This window comes from Macrotis lagotis, chromosome 1 (genome assembly GCF_037893015.1).
Source record: "Macrotis lagotis isolate mMagLag1 chromosome 1, bilby.v1.9.chrom.fasta, whole genome shotgun sequence".
NCBI lineage: Eukaryota > Metazoa > Chordata > Mammalia > Peramelemorphia > Peramelidae > Macrotis > Macrotis lagotis.
The window spans coordinates 775,004,961-775,022,408 of record NC_133658.1 but is presented as its reverse complement, the minus strand read 5'-3'; the positions used below and the strand labels follow the sequence as shown (position 1 = coordinate 775,022,408).

General features: G+C 34.1%; 1 protein-coding gene and 1 pseudogene across 12 annotated transcripts in view; both read right to left on the bottom strand.

Moving 5' to 3' along the window:
* The window catches only part of CEP126 (centrosomal protein 126), a 113,128-nt gene that overhangs the window by 54,812 nt on the left and 40,868 nt on the right, over positions 1–17,448 (bottom strand). For 11 of the 12 annotated variants that reach the window (XR_012474358.1, XR_012474357.1, XM_074216549.1 and 8 more), the window contains exon 5: positions 10,829–11,030. Coding sequence is in view for 10 of the 12 variants with exons in the window: in XM_074216549.1 (XP_074072650.1) it covers positions 10,829–11,030 (202 nt within the window). In the remaining 2 variants the exon portion in view is untranslated. Of the gene's footprint in view, positions 1–10,828; positions 11,031–14,378; positions 14,451–17,448 lie in introns of those variants that run through there. The other variant, XM_074216551.1, reaches the window with a different exon arrangement.
* LOC141510222 (V-type proton ATPase subunit d 1 pseudogene) lies at positions 11,041–14,131 on the bottom strand (annotated as a pseudogene).

Here is a 17,448-nt window from a genome sequence, read left to right as displayed (position 1 = left end):
ATGTATTTGGTATTTACTATGTATCATAGTTTACATTTCTTGCTATACATGGCATTTTCCCCATTAGTCTGTAATGTATTTGATGTCAGGATTAATGTGCTTCCAAATTTTCTATTTATCCCAATGCCGAGCATGGAGTTCTGAATACAGTAGGTTCTTAATGATGGCCTCTTGTACTGAGATGGTGCTAATCTTTGAGAAAAAGAGAAAACGCAATCTGACAGCTTTTCTCAAAATGAATTTTCTACTAATGAGCAAATTGACTCTTAATCCTAATATACTATTGTTATAAAATGTGTAAAGTTTGATACTCATTTTGGTGATAGATATTTGTCTTCTCTTGTCACAGCAATGTGGTGGTAAAGAGTAGATAAGGAAACAAGAAGTCTTGAGAGACTTTGATTCTGAGTTACACTTATATTTTACTCAGAAGTTTACATACTTTGCTTTTTGAGGTGGAGAATGGTAACAGACAGCTTAGGGTCTATAGGCAGAGTCAGGGAAGTGATTGGAAGGCATGTGTGAGAGTAGAAAAATATGGCTAAATCTTGATAACATCTATGAAAAACAAAATAACACAAAGATTATATTTTTACAACAGGAAGATATTCCTGCCTGTGATTCAATGTCATGGCCATTATACCTTAATAACTCAATTATTACAGAGGCTCATTTTCCTGGACAAAAATGAGTTTATTAGGGCAAGTTATAAACTTTATAGGGAAGTAATGTGATAAAAGCAAAGAGCAATGTATTTGGAATTAGAAGACCTGTATCTGAATCTCGGTTCACTATCTTTATGGGACGGTAAATTCATTTAACCTCTGTTGATCTCATTTTTCTGAACTCTAAAATTAGAAGTTTGATTAGATGACTTCTAATTTATCTTCCAGTGTGTAAGATATTCCAATCTGATAGAAATGTTGACCTAATCAGAGAATGAAAACTGAACCAAAGGTCTGAAAGGGACCAGTTAATCTATTTTGATATTCTTAATACTGGAGTTATAATTTTGAATATTTGTATGCTTAGAATTCACATCTAAAATGCTAGTTTAAAAGCTAGTTATAAAATTAAAAAAATGGGTTCTTTCTTCAGTATATATGAAAATTAATCATTAAAGTGTTATTTGTCTGAATGGAAATGAAATGTATTAAATACTTAAATCTTATCTAAAAATTAGTTCTAAAAGTTCTGGTCCTAGGACTAATTAATCATATAGTTAATTTTATATAAGAATAATACTGAATAGGAGAACAAAGAATTAGGTTTAGGACAAAAGCCCTTAAGGGAACATTTTCAAGATCAAATAAAGTAGATTGGTGTATTTTTTATTTTAATAAAGTGTGATCAGAAGATTTTAGCTTTTCCATCAATTATTTTTCCAAATGAATTGTATCTTTAACCTCACTCTGAACTTATCATTGCAAGTAAGAAAAATAAATGTATTCCTATCAATGTTTTGAACTGATTATGGGTATAATTTTTTTAGAGATTTTTAAAGACAGACAATTCAAGGTGTGTTTTAGAATACTGATGTTGATTATGAATATGATTCTCCTGATTTACAATTGTTGATCCTTAAGAATTTATAAATATCTGAAATGGATCTGACTTCAGTTCAATTTTCTATCTTGCCATGTTCCCTAACATTTGAATGTTTTTATATTTTAAATTTGTATTTTGCATTACAAACTTAACGAAGTATTAAACAGGCTGTGAAAGCATGAAGCTTTTGAAAATTTAACAAGCTTCTGTAATCTACCTTGAAACTCTGAAAATCTTTTGCTGAAGGTACAATCCATTCCATGACACTCTTTCTAATGTGAAGGAAGAAAAAGGTAATGAGAAAGAAACAGAATTATTTTAGGCAAATTTAGACAGCATATGCGGAATGTGTTTGCTAGGCAAAAACAAAAAAATGATCTTTTACTTTGAAAGTGCTATTTTCTGTTATATTATTATGTAAATTTACTATCTCATACTTTATTTTTCTTTCTTAAGGATATGATTTCTCTGTCATTAGTCAACTGAGATCAATGTATAACATGGAACTGATGGAAACACTAACAAAATGCCTTCTGTGGGGGTGGGGGGAGGGAAGAATGAGAGAAATTGTAAAATCCTAAATAAATCAATAAATAAATGAATAAATGAAATCTTTCTTTAAAAAAAAGAAAGGAAGGGGTGGATAGGTGGTACAGGGATAGAGCACTGGCTCTGGAGTCAGGAGTACCTGAGTTCAAATCTGGCCTCAGACACTTAATAATTACCTAGCTGTGTGGTCTTGGGCAAGCCACTTAACCCCATTGCCTTGCAAAAAAAAAATACAACTAAAAAAAAGTGCTATTTTCTTTTAACATTTACTTTTTATTTTGAGAAAATATATTCTTGTCCCTCTCTGCCCTTCCTCTATCCATTTAGAAGGCAAGTAATATGATGCATATTATATGTGTAAAGTCTTGCAAAACATATTTCCATATTAGCTATATTGAAAAAAAGCAAGAAAAATATTATTTACTTTCAAGGAGAAAATCAAAGAATATTACAAAAAAGCAAGCCAGTGTCTTTAATAAAACTTATTTTTATATTTGTCTAAAGTTTATCAATATTCTAAGTCTAAACTATAGTAATGTGGGTATTGATTTAAGTATCAAAGATATTGGCATAAAAGAAAGTTAGAAGTGAAATGGATCTTAGAGAACATCTAGACCGAACTTTTCATTATATGTATATGAAAAAAATTAAGTCAGACAACCAGTCAGTGTCAAGGCCAAAGTTATCTCTTGCATCCCAATCTATAGCTCTTTTTATTGTGCCATATTATATTCAACTTTCCCCTATTATTAGAGTAGAATTCTATTGTAATCTGTGATCAGATTAAATAAATCACTTTTTTTTTTTTGGAGTCATCCCTTGAATATTTACCTTGAAATTTATAGGTTAAATGTGGTTCTGATATTCTGGGTATTTTTTTTTTTTGGTCTCAGAAGACCATCAGTCATTTATTTATTAAAGTATTTATTAAATAAACATTTGTTTAATAAAACTTATTTTTTTCTCTCTCCACAAAAGCTGATTTTCAACAATTTTTTAGAAAGATAATATTATTGGTAATCTTTTGTTATCTTAAATACTTTGCAAATGAGTTGGTTTCAAAACCTAGTGTTGACCCTTTACCAAATTGTTCTGCGTAGCATAGAGATCAAGTGTTAAGTGCCAAAGGTGGCTTGTAGATTTTTCCCAAATCCTTGTGGTGGTCAGTTTTTAAAAACAACAGTTTAAATTTTTAGTACTACCATTTCTTAAAAATCTGAAGCCTTTGCATTTACTAATTTCTTATTTTTCAGCTTGTTTAAAGAGGTTGGGTTGGCACTATAATAATAGTATGCAATTTCTTTTAATTTTTAATCTCTAATTTTAATTCATGACCTAGTCAATTGATGATTTCACTGCATGATTATGAAATGCCTTGTGTTAACATGTATGCTATTGGTGCTCACACTGCCTAGCATCTACAGATGCTCTTCTTGGGAAATTATTTGTGATAGACACATAGCTTGTGAAGTCATGGCTTCTCTTTCATTTCTTAATCCCAAGTCACTTTTTCCAACCTATTTTTCCATCTTCTCCTCTGCTCAGTTTCACATAATCAAGTTTTAAGATTTGTTATACATAATTTAATCTATTTTTAATTTCAATTTTCTACTTCACTTTTGATTTGTGTTATTCTCTTATAAATTCTGGATATTAAATTTTTATCAGAAATGTTTCATGCACAATTTTTCCAAGACCATATCCTTTCTTCTTATCCAAACTGCACTGATTTTGTGTATTCAAAAGCTCTTTTAAAAATTTTCTATTTTGACTCTCATAATATTCTCATTATAGCAAATGGTTATACTTATCTTTGTACTAACTGTTGTAAAACCAAAGGAAGCAGACTTCTTTAACTTTCTAATAGTATGAATTTTGAATATATTTTGATATAGAGTATGAGAAGTTCATTTAAGCTGATTTTCAACAAAATATGTAATATTCTAAGTAAATCTTGTTGAATAATGAGTTAATTTTACAAAATTTTGTGTTTTTGGCATCTAACAAAAACCAGACTGATTTAAAGATAGAATATATTCATTGATCTATTTTTCTAGATTTTAAATCCAGTATTAGGTTGTTTCACTACTTTTTCCCCCACTACGTTTTACTACTTTAAAATGTAATTATATAAATTTCCATTCTTTCCACAGATAACTTCAACTTTCAATTCTTTCATACAAATTTTATTTTAATTTTATAAAATTAGAAAAGCTTTTGCCAAAAGCAGAACAGCTAATAATTTTGACATATAACATAACTTATTTTTTAAAAAGGAAGAGGAAACCACTGCTAAGAATTGATATTCTAGATCTGATTTTTTTTCTGTCAGTTTTTCAAGTTGTCTCCTATTACATATTTCAAGGTTCTTTCCTTGGGCCTATAGTGTTTAATATTTTTATCAGTGACTTAAAGTAACGTATAATATGCTTTTCAAATCTGCAAATGACACAAAGCTGGAAGAGCTTGCACACTGCAAGGCAGAATCAGGATACAAAAAAATCTGGATAGTTTAGAAGTGTCAAATTTACAGTCTAAAACAGATTAAAATGTAATTAGGATTAATTTAACAAAATAGATAAAAATACACTAAAATGAAGATAAAATTAATTTTTAGAGTTAAGCCAATATTCAATCTGCAAGAAGGTGGAACCAAGATGGAGGAATAAGGAAGGAACTGTGCCTGAATTCTCCCAAATTTACCTACAAACTACTATGAAATAATGCCTCAAAATGAAGTCTGGAATAGCAAATCTAATAAAAAGACAGGATGGAAACAATTCTGTAGCCCAAGACAACTTAGAAGGTCAGCAGGAAACATTTGTCTGGTTTCTAGGCAAGAAAGCAGGAGGCCCTTAGCCCCAGAGCATCAAGATCAGAGATGGAGGCCTCATGGAAAGCAGGTAAATGGCTATGTCTCATGGTTCAGGTTACAGGCAAGTGGATAGGATCCATAGCTCCTGATACAAGAAGCTTGGGACAGTGCCTCTTCTACCCCAGGAGAAGAGCTCAACTTTAAAAATCATGAAGGAAGCTGAAAAATGAGCAAAAAACAAGAAAACAAAAGAATCTGAGCATGGAAAGTTACTATGCTGATATGAAAGATTAAAACACAAACTCAGAAGAGGACAACAAATGTCAAAAGGCCTCAAAGAAAAGTGTGAATTAGTCTAAGGCCCCAAAAGACCTCCTGGAAGTACTCAAAAAAGAATTTTAAAAATCAAATAATAGAGCTTTTGTAGAAGAATAGTTAGTAAAAGAAATGATAGTGACACAAGACTGTGATGCAAAAATTATCAACATCTTGGTAAACACAAAAAAAAATGGAAAAAAGATGTACAAAAATTTATTGAACCAAACAACTCCTTAAAAGTAGAATTAGACAAATAGAAAAGGAAGTAAAAAAGTTAACTTAAGAAAATAATTCTTTATAAAATGGACAAATGGAAGCTAATGATTCCAGCTATAGGCTAGCTATTTTATTTACATGTTGTTTGACATTAATTTATATAACGATGACTGATGACTCCAAGTACATCGCAGATTGAGGGACCTATTCCTATTGCACAGAATTAATGACCCCAGAGTTGGAAGGAAACTCAGAGAGCATTTAATCCAACGTATGCCTGGGAAGGAATCCTGTCTATAAAAACCTCAATAGTGGTCATATAACAGTGAACTGAAGATATCTAATAATAAGAAACATGACACTGATATAAAATCCACTTCACTTCTGGACAACTCATAATGAAAATTACTATCCATATCCAGAGAAAGAACTGATGGAGTCTAAATGGAGATCAAAGTATATTTTAAATTTTCTTTTTTCATATTTTTTCTTTTGGTCCGTTTCTTCTTTCACATGATTAATATGAAAATGTTTTACATGATTGCACAAATATAACCCATAGCAAATTTCTTACTTCTTGATGGGAGTGGTGAGAGGGAAAGTTAGAGAAAAATTGTAAATAAAAATTTTTTAAAATGAATGTTAAATTTCTTTCCATGTAATTGGAGAAAATAGAATATTATTCAAATAGTGAAACAAAATGCAATCTTACAAGGATCTTTCATATGATTTAGCACCTCCCTGTTTCTATTTGAGTTTGACACCATTAGGCTAGAATAGTATACCAAAAAAACCCAATATGAAATAGGAATAAGTTAGTTATATCTGGATTTTAAAAAATAAACTTATGAATACAAGATGGGGGAGGTATGGCTGCATAGCAGTTAACTTGAAAAAATATCCTGATCTTAGTGGATTGAAATTCAGTATTATAATATCAAAGATCAGTAAGAAGGAGAAACAGAGTGGATAGGGAGGTGACAGTCCTACTGTACTTTGCCATGGTCAGATCCTATCTGGAGTAATATGTCAGTTCTGGGTGCCATATTTAAGGAAAGATATTGATAAGCTGAATAATATACAGAAGTGGGCAAACCAGAAGTCAGACTATAATTGCTACGTATACTCAAACAAAATTTAGCCACATATAAGACATATTTTGCCTCCATTTCACAAGGTGAAGGTCATGGTGTCTAACTTTTTGAAACAATTCATAGATAATACATTTCTTCTCCTATAGTTTTTGATATTACAGTGGAAGATCCATCTGAAAACTGTGTAAAATTAAGAGATTTTGTGCTTATAAAGCTCTGCTAAAATCTGCCTTGCTTTTCACCAGACAAGTTAATGCAAAGATTCAGTCAACATATGGTAACAGAGGCACTAAAGCTCAAATAAACAAGCAAAATATTAGGCAAGTTTGTGAAATTCTCTGATTATGTGTTATTGACATGAATGATACTGAATAATGCAGAGGCTATAGACTGGATAAAAAAAAGATTAAGAAAAAGCAGAGAGATCTTGCCAAAATGACAAGATGTCTCAGACCTGAAGAGCTGAGAAACTAGATAAATCAAATAGACATAAACAGGCAAAATGAACAGTTGAAGCAAAGCTTCTGGAAACTTGTTTCAGACTACAAGAAAATAATAGAACTTGCCCAAGCATAAAGGAGTGACCTTTTTTTATAAGAAATTTGAAATGGGTAATTTCTATACATGTGACTTCCTCAATAGTGAAAAAAAGGGGCTGACTGGCAGCGCTCTGAAGTCTTTTGTAGCTGCTTTGGGATGGCTGTGTGTAGCTCAGCTCTAAAAGGCTTGTGTGTTCTGGGGAATAAGTCTATAATCCCCTTACTGGCCACTGAGTCTGATGAATTACTTTGTCTTTTATTTCTTTCCCTGTAACCCTTCAAGTGGCAAGTAACTTTGGGTGGCAGAAAGAAAATTAACTGTTTCTGTGTGGAATCTAGAATTCAAGGACTAAGATGAAGACTTTGGACCTGGACTGTTGGCTGCCCCTACTATGTGTGTGCCTGATTCTAGATTACCAAACATAAACCTCAAGAAAGATGTGTGGAGGTAAACTCATAAGTTTGAGACCGGGAGATCCTGGAATTCTTATTAACACTTGCTACACATTAGGAGAGATTCCTGGAAACCATTCCAGTGCTTCTTAGAGAAGATGAGCATCAGTGGAGATTAATACACTGGCCTAGCATACCAAAAGATTTTTTAACCTCAGAGAACAATATAGAAACAAGGTGAAATGCCAAATGCCTAATCCATAGTCCCACAAACTGCTTCAAATTCTGAGTTTCAGTTTCAATTTTGTGGCATAGCAAAATAATAAGTTAAAAATTGGCACATTATGTTTTAAGTATTTTTGTCAATAAGTACTGAGAGTCTTTGGTGATGATCAAATAACTATCACTTCCATGATTGTGGAATCGGAAACATGGGTTCCACTCCCACCTGATGCTTCCTACCTATATGACTTTGGGACAGTCATTGGACATCCCCCAACAAAAGGGGGATGTTCTAAATAGCTTCTGCTCTAAATGTGTGATTCTATAATACTGTGGTTAAAAAAAATTTAAACAAAAAATTATTTTCCTTTTTATAAAACTTCACAGGAAGATGGTTAAGGAGGACAGAAAATACTCAACAAGGCAAAACATCACCTCAAAGTAAATTTAGTGACAGAAATGATTAAAAGTTGAGGTAAAACAATTGTCTTATTAAGACAACTTGAGAGGTCCTTGGGAAAGGCTCAACCTCCAGGAATACCCCTGTGAATCCATAAACAAGTCCTGAGGGCAGCTGAGTAGGGCAGCAGCTTCCACTGCAGGAACTGCTGCTCCATGGACAGATGACTGATGGACATTATGCAGTCATGGGATGCTGGGCTCAGTTGCAATGACTGTATTTGGTCCTGGGTTATGACTCTGGGTAAGGAGGAGGAGGGACTTTGCTGGCTAAGGGCACTTGCAGGAGAGTGGAACTTGATTTTGGTTCCAGGGCTGAGGGGTGGACTGAAATATGTAGGCATGGGAGGGATTAGAGGGTGCAAGAGATTTATGATGACAGTGCTGAGTGCCCTAGCTACCAGGCCCTCAGACAATGCTTATGAAATAATAGTATAAAAAACTTGAAGCCTGAGGCATCATCCCCACAGCTTGGGACTAGAACATGATGATAATAATAACAGCTAAAAAAAAAAAATAATGAGTAAGCAAAGGAGAAAGAATCTGACCATAGATAGCTACTATGGGAATAGAAATGATCTGGGCTCAAAGGTCTTTAAAAATCAAATAAGAGAGTTTGAGGCAAATTAGGGGAAAAAATTAGATCAAAGGTCACCAAGAAAATTATGAAAAGAAAGTCAATCAATTGGAAAAGAAATCCAGAAAATTAAGGAAGAAAATAATTCCTTAAAAATAGAATTGGGGAGAGGGGGTAGCTAGGTGGTGTAGTGAATAAAGCACCAGCCCTGGAGTCAGGAGTACATGAGTTCAAATTGGGCTTCAAACACTTAATAATTCCCTAGTTGTGTGGCCCTGGGCAAGCCACTTAACCCCATTGCCTTGCAAAAACCTAAAAAAAAACCCACCCCAAAATAGAATTGGGCAAGGGAAGCTAATGACTATGACACCAAGAAATTTTCAAAAGAATAAAAAAAGAGGTGAAACACCCTCATTAGTAGAGAACAGAATGAAGAAAAGACAATATAAGAATTGTTGGATTACCTTAAAGTTACAACCAAAAAAAAAGTTTTGATACAAAATTTTAAGGAATTATTAGAGAAATTTTCCCTGAAATTTTAGCATGAGAGGGCAAAGGAGAAATAGAAAAAGTTGTCGAACTACTTCAAAGTTATGATATATAAAAAAAAGAAATTAGAGTTGAAATAAAAAGAAATCATTAAGGAAAATTGTCCTGAAGTTCTAGAATGAAAGGGTAAACCAGAAATAGAAAAAAGTCCATCAATCACCACCTGAAAGAAATGTCAAGATGAAAATTTAGAGGAATATTGTAAGCAAATTTCAAAGTTCCCACGTTAAGGAGAAAATATTATAAAAACAAAAAAATTTAAATACTATGGAACTAAAATCAAGATAACACAAGATTTAGCAGCTTCTACATTCAAGGGTTTAGAACATTATATTTCAAAGTGCAAAGGAGCTAGGTTTGCAGAGAAGTTGAATCCACTATTTATAAAATCCATTTTATAAAATGAAAACAATAGTACCACTTATATTAATTTACTTATTCAAAATAGAATTCCTATTTTTCCTTTCTTGGAATTCATGAGACATTGCTTTGTGGAAAGGGGAGTAAATATAAGTGACTTTTAAAAACAAAAGTAATACTAAAAATCTACTTTAAAAAGATCATTTTTTTATGTATTCTTAAAGTTCCATCAGATTATTAAAAAAACAAAATAAAAAATGGAAAAATTAAAAATGCTGAATAGGCTGGGAAACAGGCACATTATTGCACTATTAACAGATCTATGAACTGACCTGGACATTGTGAACAATTGGGAATTATATTTCCTAAGTCACTAAACTGTGCAATCTATCTCAAAATAGTTCAAAGAAAGAGCAAAATAGTCTCTTGTGTACGAGTTTCTTGTGTACAAAAATATTTCTAGCAAAACTCTTGATATAGCAAAGAATTAAAAGTGAATTCAGATTGTCCTTCAATTGGGAAATGGCTGAATACGTGAAAGCATTAGAGAAACATAGGAAGACTTTCATGAAATTATACAGAGAACAGAACCAAGAAAACTATTTATACAACAACACCACTTCTGTAAAGACAATTCTGATTATACGACTAAACATGATTCCAGGACTGATGTTGAACCATGCTACTCACCTCCTCACAGATTATTTGATGGATTTAAAATGCAGAATGAAACATAATTTTGGCCATGGTCAATGTGGAAATTTGTTTTGCTTGCTTCTCTATATTTGCTACTTAGGGTTTTCTTTTTCTTTTCAATAGATGGGGTATGATGGAAGGGAGAGGAAAAAATATTCATTAACTAAAAGTAAAATTAAATTTATGAAAAACAAGGAGTGAAAAAAGAGGGAAATAAGAAGAAAATTATGTCAAAAAATGAAAAGGCAGAAAAAAGGAATTTGAAAGAAGACTTTATATCCAGTGATTATATATACATGGTAACTCACAATCATTTTAAAAACAATTTTTTTTACTCCTGGTATGATGGGTTTAAGCTTAAACATCCACCTTCCCATTACATGATTCCTCCTTGGGAACTGATTTATATTTTTCTGCAGTAAAAACATCATGTATGAAAGTTTTACAATAATATTATTATTATTGATTATATTCAGAAATTCAGATTTCATACCTGCACACTGCTTAGATGGAGTTCTTCTAAGAGGTACTGAGTTTCTTCCAGGTTATGCTGGAAGTTATCTTCTTGGCCAATAGCGTAACTCATTTTGCTATTTTCCTGTATGTCTCTGTCACAGTTAATCCTGGATGACAGATGTTTTTGATACATAGGTTCTATTCTTGACACTGCAGAAGCCATAGCAGAATCTATAGTTCTTGAAATATGAAAAAAATGTTAAGTACTACTAATTTTAGAGGTTGTTAGTTCCCTTCACTTTGATGCTTATTCCCGACCTCCACAAGTCAACTGCCAGCCAACCTTCTAGTTGAGTCTATTCACTTAACTAATCTAGCAACTGGAACTCAAATAGCAAAGACAGGCCCATATGTAAATTTTCAGCTTGTTAAAACTTGCTAAAATGTGTCTTTCACTAGTACCCTTGATAGCCTGGGGGACTTTTATACCATGATAAGACAAGAGAATAGGGCTTTTTATAAGATTAATAACACATAAATGTCTAATAAACTTAAAATTGTTTACTTTTAAAGTATCAAAATATAAACATTATACAGCCATTTTTAAATATTTACATATCAGGATATAAGAAAAATATACGTCAGTGACTTTTTGATATAAAATTGTAGTCACATTAAAAATGATTATACAAATATCTTCCAGTGGATAATAAAGAATTCACTTTCAACACACATTCATTTCTCCTCAAACAGTATAGGAATCCCTAATTACCTCCAGGTTCGGCTGTAGAGTCAGCACAGTTCTTTAGAAAAATTCCTATAAAGCAAGGGTACTTAACTAATATTTATATTATTGACCCTTCTGGCAGTCTGGTGAAACCTATGAACTCTTTCTCAGAATAATTTTTTTTGAATAATTTTAAGGGCATAAAAAATACATAGTTCTACAAAAGAAATCATTTATGTTGAAAACAGTTATGAAAAACCTAAAAAAAAATAAGATAATTTCACAAATCCCAGGTTAAAAACTGCTGACATAAAGAATCAGAAGTAACTTCATCTTTTTCTTGACCTATGTCAAATGCATGAGCAATGTGGATCTCTCTGCTTCTCATGAAATTGTAGTCCAGGTAGGCTCAGATATGGAAAGTACGGACAGTAAATCCCATTCTCTTTTGTATGATCGAGAAGCTAAATTTGTCCCAGAGGTATTTATTTAGTATACAGTGCTATTCTTGATGTAAATAAAGTTCAAAAAGCCATCATGAATGACTCACACTCTTCCTCCACACCCCTTTTATTAGAAGCTGCATAAACTCTTAGGTGTAGCTATACATTCCAAATGTGTATGTATTGAATTCTAAGAAGTCTGTCACAATCTCTACCTACCTTTCTCTAATCTTGTATAGCATGGAGGTATAAGGAAAAGGAAAATCATGAGGTGTAATATAGTTTTTTCTTCCTTTTCACAAAATGGGCAACTTTATTGTTAGGAATAAAACAAAAACTCAGGCTGAGTTTGAGAGAAGAGAGATATCCTATTTAGTAGATGAAGACCTGTATAGCCCCCTGACTTCTATACCTAAGCCTCCTGGCTAAGGGTAGTTTCTAGTGCCAGAACTCTGACTTGTGCTGGTTGAGGTCTGTCTATCACTCTTCCACTGGGACAGTTGAAAGGAAAGGGGTTCATGGAATTGGGTAACCTATGGGGCAGTCAAACTGACTTTCCTGAAGGAATGGGGAGGAGAGGGTATCAAAGTGACCACATGCTTCTCAGATGCTTTTAACAGCTGTAAATATCAGGACAGAGGTACACCTCTGTTTTTAGGGCAGGGGTTCTAACAACAGAGAAGCTACTTGTGGGGACTCAACTCTGATACAGGATCTTGGACCCCTACCTACTCTAGGTCTGACATAGTTCCAGACGAAGTCTGGGGTGGGAGGGGGAAGGGAGGATCCCTATATTATCAGCATTAAGTGCCCATGGGGCATGTCAAATAATGGCTGCATTATAAAAACAACCACGCCCAGCACCAAGGGCTCACAAGGACCCTCCGTATGAAACCCCACTATCCTTTCTCCAGGGTCCCTATTGAATTGTGGCCAAAGGATAGTAAACAGAGGACCAGAAGATAGGGATGTAGTTGATCATCTTTGGCCAACATTGTGCATCGGGCAATCCACTCAGTGCTTCTTGTGCTTCACCAGGCATAGAAAACACCAAAATGGAACTGGTTGAGGGCCAGTTTGTTCAGCTTCACCTCTTGCTCAAAGAATTGGTCCTACAGGGTCTTATCTCCAAGATTGCTGAAGTTTCTGTTCTGGGTAGTAGCCTTAGTCCTGACCAGGTCCTCAATGGGGAGGAAAGCTTGATCCAATCCTCCTTCGAGAGCTCAATGCCAAATGAGTTGATGGTAATGAAGCCAACTTCCCTTGGTATCAATCTCAGAATAGGACACATGGATCTGAAGTGGTATTCCTCACCCCCAAGCAAAGCACAGATCTTGAAAAAAAGACCCTAGGTAGATCTTGTAGAGGGTTGTGGATGATCTTGATGTTGATTTCATTGCAGTCATGCTTAGAGATGTAGTATTGGAAAAAATGCAGCAAGTGCAGTGTCTACTAAGACAGTGCTATATAATTCTGCTGGTGTCTGAGTGATGCTCATGGCCTCCATCTGCTCCAAGCTGTCCAGTGGGTGGCACATGGGAAATGCTGGTACAAGGTCCCTGTTATTAGCAGGATGATATTGTCAATCACATAACTGCAGGTGATAAAGTCCTGGAAGCTGGTCAGTACTTGATAGGCATGATTCCTCAAGTGATAGAACTCTTTGACTATCTTCAACTTGAGTTTGCTGTCAATAACTGATACACTGACTGCAGACCCCTCATTAGTCAGGAAGACCCAAAGACTGTGTTCTCTTCTAGCATCTCAAACTGCACAAGGCTGACACAATCCAACTGGCTCAGTAATCCAGCCTTGCACTAAGCCCTCCAAGTAGCCACTGTCCACAATGATGTGGAGCTTTGGGGGAAAGCTGACATCTTGGCAGTGATGGCTCTGGGGTGTTGGGGAGTATGAAAGGAGGAATTATTGCCAAACCAGAACCAGGCCAGGTATGTCTATAGTCCCTTAATAATGTGCTTTATTCCAGAAATGTTCAAAGGTTTTAGGATAAAGTTCAAATCTCAGCACTAAGTTTTGGAAAATAAGAGATGTATTAGTGATGACATTGTCTTTTGTAGCAGGTGTTGAAATTTGATCTCAAGAATATCATACAAGACTTAGATGATATGGAAATGCTCTGAAGGCCATATCTATATATGTATATACCCATCTCCAATACTCATATCTATATCTATAGCATTAAATAATAGATATCTTTATTTCTGCGGCTAAGGGTCATGACATCCTTTGCAAAAAATATCACCCCAGTTCCTGAGTTCTAAATTAGGATACTTTTTCCTATTCTCTCATAATCTTTTCCCTTCTATCCTCCCCCATTTTCCCTCCCACTTTAGGTCACCCGCCCCAAACAAACATTACTAAATCTACTACATATCTAATAAACTTGTTTTGTTTACCTTTAAAGTTGTTGTCTCAAATTTTTCTTCTCTATTCCTTTCTTCTCTACTCCACTTTCTTCTCTTTTCTTCTCTACTTTCTTCCCCCAGTGAGAAGGGATGAAGGGACGGACAGAAAAAGAAGTAGAAGGGCGCATAGAAGGCCAAGGCATGGAGGCAGAGGAAGACATGTGTGAAGAAAGAGGGGCTGATAAAGAAGATGGAATAAAAGAAGAGGAAGGCAAATAGGCAGAGAGACAAGGTGGCAGCAAAGGAGAGGAAAAGGGAGCAGAAGCAGACAGTATGGATGGAGCAATAGAAATAGAAGTGGATGGAGAAATAAGAGGTGTAGGAGGAGGAACAACAGGTGAAGAGGAAGGGGAGAGTATAGAAGGTGATGAAGAAGAAGAAATACAAATGGAAGGAGAAGATGATGTGGAAGTAGATGGAGAACAACAGGGAGGTGGACGAGGGACAAATGAAGTATGGGACTGAGGTGGATAGGAAGGCATTTTGGTTTGAAGGGGTGGTTGTATTGATTGAACAAGATTTGGGTTAACAGGATGCTGAGGCAATTGAGACAGATAGTCAGGAACATAAGAACAAATGGGAGCTGGTGGATAGGGAAGATGGCTTGATGAACAAGAAGGCATCAAAACAGGCAGAGTAGCTTCTGAATGAACAGGAGAAACAACTAGTCGAGTTGGAAGAGAACGGCGTACAAGGGAAGGCTTTAGAACAGATGGAGTTGTGAACTGAGTTGGATGGAAAGGTTTGGATCTAGAAGATTTATAAAATAGTTTATTATGTGAAATGGAATCAGAGTTGGTAGATCTTTGGGGTGGATGGGGTAGATATCTAGGAGGTTCAGAAACAATTGGGGCTGGAAGATGAGGGAGACCAGAAAAGCTAGATGTGAATGTATTTGGAGGATGAGGGATATAGATGGTTTGATAAGAAGGTGTTGAGGCAGGTAAAAAGGAATCAGGAAGTTTAGGAGAGACAGATGGACAGATAGGCATAGTTTGTAGCTGATGCTTGGGAGAAAGAATCGGGCAGGTTGGATGGGTTTGGGAGATGTGGTAAGGCATAGAGGTCAGTGGAGGAGACAGCTGATCAGGGCTGGAAGGTGTGGACACAGCTGGGCAGGCAGGAAGGGATCTGGATGGCAGGAAGGCATTTTGGATAGGCAGGTAGAGACAGCCTTATTAAGTTGCTCTATTTAGATCATCAACCTATCTCTGATCTCTGGTTTATGTTTTCTGCTTAGAGCCTAAAGACTTTTCATTAATCAGTGACTCCTTTCTCGAAGGGCAGCTAGGTAGTTCAATGAATAGAGTGCAAGGTTTGGAATAAGGAAATTTATTTTCCTGAGTTCAAACTAGTCTCAGACACTAGTTGTGTGATCCTGGGCAAGTTACTTAACCCTTTTTGACTCAGTTTTTCTTATTTATCAATTGAATTGGAGAAGGAAAGGGAGAACAACTCTAGTATCTCTGCCAAGAAAACTCCAAATAGTGTCACAAAAAATGCTGAACAACAACAATTTTTCACAAGGGGTCAGATTTATGCTTGGAGAGGAAAATAGAAATTTCCCTTTCTCTCAGCTTTTACTCTTTGCAATTCAGAGAATGTTGACTATTAGGATAAAGAGGGGGGGAAGGCAATAAAATTTGGATCAAAGGAGACTAGTATATGTTTCATTATAGATTAGCTAATAAGATTTTCAAAACCTTTTTTATTAGTAGACTTCCCTTTCATGAGCTATATATGACTATTTAAAAAATACAAATATATAGATATTGGAGATAGGTATATGACAACATTTTGTTATCTAGAGATTTAAAATGAGATGGGTTTCAGTTTCTTATATCCTTTATGTTATCAGAAGGAAAGCTGATTAAATTATATTTGTTGAATTGAACTATATTGCAGAGCTTTAATTGAGAAGACAGACAGGCAATCTGCCTTATGCTTCTTCTGGGGAATAGGAACCTAGAACTAAAACCATAATTTCTCTTTAAAATTTCTATGAGAAGGGAAAAAATAAAAGCATAGTTCATGGATTTAACACTGACTAATTAATCTGACTAATTTTTAATGTAACAATTTTGTAAAATTTAGCTTCTTAAGGTTTTTTTTGTATAAATAAGAATTATATACTTTGAAAGAAGATCATATGATTATAGAATTAAACATAAAATGAAAGGGCATTATTCTACATTGTACAAAATAAAATTCAAACTGGTCTCTTACTTTAAAATTTTAAATTTACCAATATTTCTCCCAGTTTAAAGTTTCCTTAGTTTTCTGTGTTACTTTCTTTGTGATTAATGTGATAGCTCTAACACAAGAACATTGTTTTTGGTTTTTCTTAGGTTTTTTAGGAAGCATTGGTTACTCTTTAGTTTTTCTTTTTTTTTGCTCTTCAGTTGTGACTTTACCAATATTTTGTTATTACTTTACATCCCTTACCACTGATATTTTCCTTCTATTTAAATTTTCACTCAATTTTGAAATTGATATCTGGGTCATTAAACACTGTCTATTTTCCTAATATTGTAATAAATGGCTAAATCCTATAGCATAAAATCATGCTTAAAATATCCAGGATTATTTATGTAACAATTTTGAATAAATTAGCAACCCACATAATCCTTTAATATCTTACATATTTGTTTAAAGTTTTACATTTTATAACATGTTCTCATTGTGAAATAGGTTAGAAATGTATGTAAAAGAAAGCAAGTTTACCTCCTGAATCCACTATTCTATATTATTTCTATCTACAAATAAAACATTTTCTATTACCAATTACTGTATTTTGATTTTCTTAAGGGCATAATTGTGCCTCATTTATGTTTATGCCATTCCAAGGACTTAATACATCCTAAGCAGTTAGTAAATATTTGTAGAAGGAATGAATTAATGAACTAATATACAAAAAAAGCCATTCTTCTAATGAATCTGTGTGTGTGTGTGTGTGTGTGTGTGTGTGTGTGTGTGTGTGTGGAAAATGTAGTGGTCAGTAACTCTAGAGTCTTTTCTGGTTTTGGTAATTCATTTATTTTAAATATCCATTATTTATATT